Here is a 5,343-nt window from a genome sequence, read left to right on the forward strand (position 1 = left end):
CTATTTTTGTATGATAATTATGGGTTTTGTATTTTATTTTAATAGAAGTTGATGTTGCTTTTGCAATTATCCATCAATTTTTTAAAATTAAACACTATCTACAGATTTGCATCGAAGCGTTTCTTATGATAGTGATTTTAATCACTGTCAGATTAAATCTATACTGGACCCTACTATGCAATGTCTCCACTATGCCGCGACCCCACTGTGCTACCGTTTTTTTAATTTTAAATTATAAGTTTTTGCAGTTCATAACCGATTACATTATTATAAATTAAATATAAATATAATCTCAAATAAAATTTAAAACTTCTATTAAACATAACAACATTTTTGTTAAAAATAGTAAAAAATAATAATTTTAATGCAGTAAAAGTGATGCTTGATTAACTGTACCGAAAATTAACTAAGCTGACATAATAAACAACATACATTTCATAAATGCAATCTATTTACTATACTAATGGGCAATAAATAAGATAAGAAAAATAACTCAACCGAGAGGTCTATTAAAAGCAATAATTTTAGTATATTAGAACGACAAATTCAAACAACCGTTTTCAGCAGACCGAACATATATTTTCAAGATGGCGACAAATTCAAATAATAGATGAGATAATAGGAAAAATAGCAAAATATGGAATTCATAAGCCTTAAGAATAATTTCAACGCTCTGTCCCTTTTAATCATACAGACTAATGTAAGCAACGTTGCCAGTTGGCTTATGAACTTATTTCCAACCCGCGGGACACGAAAGAACACGACTGAGTAACTATTGGTAAAGATAGGTTTCATTACATATACATTCATGACACTTTCATTTTATTCATCTGATTATTTGAATTTGTCGCTCTTACTACTTACGTCGATTGACTTCAATATTCATTATCTCGAATGTCTGTCCACTGAATTAATTAAATAATCAATGAATTTGTCACCAATTTGTTTTTTAGTTTACAATTTTTTGCTCTAATGTATTAGTGATCGGGTTTGATTAATCTTATCATTTAACATTATTTCACGACCGCGCTCTTTTATCCGTCATTTATAAAAACTTGCTAATTTCCTAAGTACTGGTCAAAAAGTTGTTATCGACCAGTCATTTTCTTAATTAGAGTATATTCTATTTTATAAGCTAGTTCAATATATATATATATATATATATTACCATTAAAAAAAAATTAAGGTAAAAATATAGTTTAAAAAACTCGCTTTTAAAGCACATCGAACTAAAAAGTTTAAAATAAGCTTAAAACAATAATGAACGAAAAATACTAGTATTACTGTGATAAAAGCGTCGGGCCAACCGAACCCAACTGTTCTAGTTTTTGTCTTAAAGGCTCGATCTTCAGACGGTATTTCTGATTGCGGAACTTGATAGGCGGCTTCCAATTTCAGATTATATTTAAACGGCTGTTGTCTATCACTAATAATTTCACCAAGTTTAGCGATCAGTTGAGGTTTAACTGTATGCAGATAATCTCGATAGCTCGCGAATTTTTCAACGTTTTTTTGGTAAAACCAAATAGCGCCTCTATGTAAAATCGAATCTATCTCAATGAAATCAGCTGTGCTAGTCAAATGTAATCGCGCAAGTTTCGATTTCACTATACAGTTCTCAACCCTATTATTACGTTTAACTGACTGACCAAACGAATTAAATTGTTTTATTTTTTTAGTAATTTAATGAAAGTATATTTTTGAATCTGATGAAAATACCTCGTAAAACCTTTAATTCATAATTAACAACAAATTTTTTCTGAAAGTTTTGTATTAAGTCCTTCAATTTTTATACACGTTTGCATAAAAGTAATAATTACTTTACAATTTTTTATAAATTATCCAAAAAAACTTCAATATTAAATTATTAAATATCAATCTTTGACAATATTAAATTGATATAATAAATATTTATTCATATATTATACTCTAAATTAAAGAATTATTAATCAGGAATAACGAAGGAAATAGGAATTTATTTTGCTTTTGGTATAATCCATCAATTTCTTAAAATTAAATACTATCTACAGACTACATATTCTAGAAATACTGCGAGTTTCAAACATATGTTAAAATAATGTTTGTGTTACGTACTATAAGTTAAAAAAAAATGATTTAAGTGTTAATTATATTAATATGTTCAGGGAGAATTTTTGCAACTTTTAATGTCAATCCAATACGCGTATTAAAAAGGGGACTGCCCTTCCCCAAAAAAATGTACTAGCATTAGCTTATGATAAATTAAGATAATGAAATACAAAGTGATTCTCTTCTTGATAACCACTATTATCCACTCGATTTATCTTAAAATAATAATTATGTAAAGAAAATCATTTTTAGTGTTTTTTGTTTCATATATTTCTATCTACAGTCTTGCATCGGAACATATCTTTTGATAGTGATTTTAATCTTTCTTAATCTCAACTTTTAAAAACTAGTTAATACTATTTTCAATATGTTTGCAATATTTGAAGAATATTTTAATGTTTACTCTCTTATTTTATTTATAAAAATATACATTATTATCAATATCAATAATATGAAAATGAGATTCATAAATTACAAGTATTTACTTATTGATAATACTTATAAGTAATTCAATATGCATTAGTTCACTTTGCAAATTTTACTTTAGACAGCATGATATATCATAAATAAAAAATTATATAACATTTATATATATATATAAATATACACAGATATAGGAAGATAGCTTAAAAAAATTACATGAAACTTTATAAAACAGTCCATTCCTTAATTCGGTCACCAATAGCTTTTACAGTCTGAAGTGTTTTAGATTTTTGTTTAATTTTATTGAGCTCCAATGTAAACTCTTCACATCGACGTTCAAATACATCTTTATTATCGATCTCACAATTTAATCTGTTATTAATAAATGTTGTAAACATTGCAGTCTCGGTAAACCACTCTAAAAAATTTTGATGAGCAGTATTTGATCCAGCATCAATGAATGGTTGTTTCTACAAATAAAAGAGCAAAAAAAAAAAAATACTCTTAATGTTTATTTTTAACCATTATTTTCTGAACACACCTCGTAATGGTTTATTAGTTAAGAAAAAAATTATTTTTTATCTGTTTATAATGGCCCTGGTAAGTAATTATTTAAAAAGTTTTACTTGAGAGTGGAATGACAGAGCCCATGGGTTTATAAGTATAACATAATTTCAGCACCCCCATAATTTTTGCTTTAGTTGATCTAATATAAAACTATATAAGTTACTTATTCAACTGAATATTTACTGGATTTCATGTTAACACATTATATTATAAGTGATAGATAAGATCATTCTAGAACTTTTCTGATTTTAAAAAATATATAAATTTTGTAGTACAACATTTTAGAATGAAAAAAAGGAAACCTGTTATATAAATTAAATACAAATTGTTATATAACATATTATTCTTACTTAGGATTGAAATATCAAAGTAATTTACCTGAAAGTGAAATTTTTTATTTTGTGAACTAGGCAATATAAACATTCTGAAATGACCCACTAGTTCAACAAATAATCTTATAAGAGATTCAGATGCCAAAATTGCTTTGGTAGAATGTTGTAGTTCTACTTTTAAACTCATTACATTCTTTAAGCCTTTAGCAATTCTTGAAGGTATAACACTATATTCATCTTTTACTTTACGCAATATCTTATTAGTATCCAAATCAAATATAAACACCTAGAATTCAATATTTTATGTATAATATATATCTGTATATATGTACATATTTAATGATAACAAAGTTAAGTAAAGTTATATTATTCAAATAAATACATAATGTGTCCTATATTCATTTTTTAAATAAAATTATCAACCAAATAAATAGTTTCTAAATATAAAGTGCTATGTGATAAGGTAATAATTGAATAATTTATTTGAAACTGTTTAATTTTTAGGATATTTAAAAATAAACATGTGATAATATAACAATTTGTTTGGTACATATATCACTAAATAAAATAAATTATTTTTATACTTTAATTATTTTGCTAAATATAATATATGCATTTTTTTAAATAATAATTCCGGTTTTTTGTAATTATTTATTTAAGTTAACTATCTTATATAAATTATTTTTAAAAAGTAATCTAATGATTGAATATTTCAACTCTCAATAGTAGTTAAAAATCAAATTTATTAATTATATTATATTATATTAATTATATTATATATAATTATAATATGTTTATTATAATTATTAAAGTATTATTTTACTACTGATTCTACAAATAGCTATCCATAAATATCTTCACAATTTATACATTTAAATCTTCTACATTTTCTTGTAAAATATAACTCATTTTTAATTAAAGGATTTTTTTAAATAGTATTTTTTTAAAGAATTATCTATAAGAAAAATTAACTAGTGTACAGAATGTTATATTATAGTGGTATAACTAATATACATTTCATATATTTACTTGGTCATTTTCACTAAATTGAGCCAAAATATCTAATTGAATATCACTTTTTATTATTCCAACAATGAAAGGGGTAGGCGCTTGAACAAAATCAGTTATAGAAACCATTTGTGAAGGAAGAACTGAAATAAGGGTATGCTGCCAAGTAAAAGGATACAATGCAGCTGTAAGTCCATCTATACTACTCGATAATAAGCTAAAATAAATTTAAAAATATTAAAACAAAGTATAACATTATTTCCCATCATTTAGGGAAAAAAAATAAAGCGTAAAAGAAATCCTAGAGTTTTTTAATAGCTAATTTATATAATTAATAATATAATATAGAAATGATGTAAATACTACCAAAAAATAATAGTATTTATGACAAAATAGTATAATATATATTTGTTTAGATAGTATCATTAATAGTAGATTCTTAATTTTTTTCCATAAAACTAATAGTATAAAATAAGTAATTTAAATCATATTTTGATATTTACAATTTTTAAAACAATTATAGTAGAACTTGAATTAAACATGATACACTAAAATATATAATTTTTAAAGTTGTTAGGATTATCAACATCTCTTTTTAAACAATTAACAAGTAATATGAGGTTAGGGTATCCATATTTTTGAAGTTTTAAAATATGAGAAGTGCGCCCATCTGGAAATTTTTTTCTATGAGACCATAAGTAACATTTCCTCGTTAATTATGCTATATAATGCTAAAATTTTGTAGATATAACATTTAGAAGAAAAGTTTTCTTACTCCATAAGAAAATATTTCTTATATTATTTTTTTTATTCTATAGTATTAGAAGAATGTTTTAAAGAAAATTAGTTATTTTTAAAATTTTATAATTATATAATTATACCTAAAAAATTTTTTTAGTAATTTTTTGTGGCTTTTTGAGTTAAA

At 23.9% G+C, this 5,343-nt stretch overlaps 1 protein-coding gene across 2 annotated transcripts in view; it reads right to left on the reverse strand.

The window, feature by feature from the left end:
- Window positions 1-2,596: 2,596 nt before the first annotated feature.
- The window catches only part of LOC126906292 (DENN domain-containing protein 2B-like), a 9,510-nt gene continuing 6,763 nt past the window's right edge, over window positions 2,597-5,343 (reverse strand). Inside the window, exons 8-10 of one of the 2 annotated variants that reach the window (XM_050686811.1) lie at window positions 4,440-4,635; window positions 3,457-3,696; window positions 2,597-2,981 (exon numbers count right to left, since the gene is read on the reverse strand). In XM_050686811.1, the coding sequence (XP_050542768.1) occupies window positions 2,736-2,981; window positions 3,457-3,696; window positions 4,440-4,635 (682 nt within the window). In that variant the 3' untranslated portion in view covers window positions 2,597-2,735. The remainder of the gene's footprint in view (window positions 2,982-3,456; window positions 3,697-4,439; window positions 4,636-5,343) is intronic. The other variant, XM_050686810.1, reaches the window with a different exon arrangement.

Source organism: Daktulosphaira vitifoliae, unplaced genomic scaffold, assembly GCF_025091365.1.
Source record: "Daktulosphaira vitifoliae isolate Bord-2020 unplaced genomic scaffold, ASM2509136v1 Scaffold_4, whole genome shotgun sequence".
NCBI classification, from domain to species: domain Eukaryota; kingdom Metazoa; phylum Arthropoda; class Insecta; order Hemiptera; family Phylloxeridae; genus Daktulosphaira; species Daktulosphaira vitifoliae.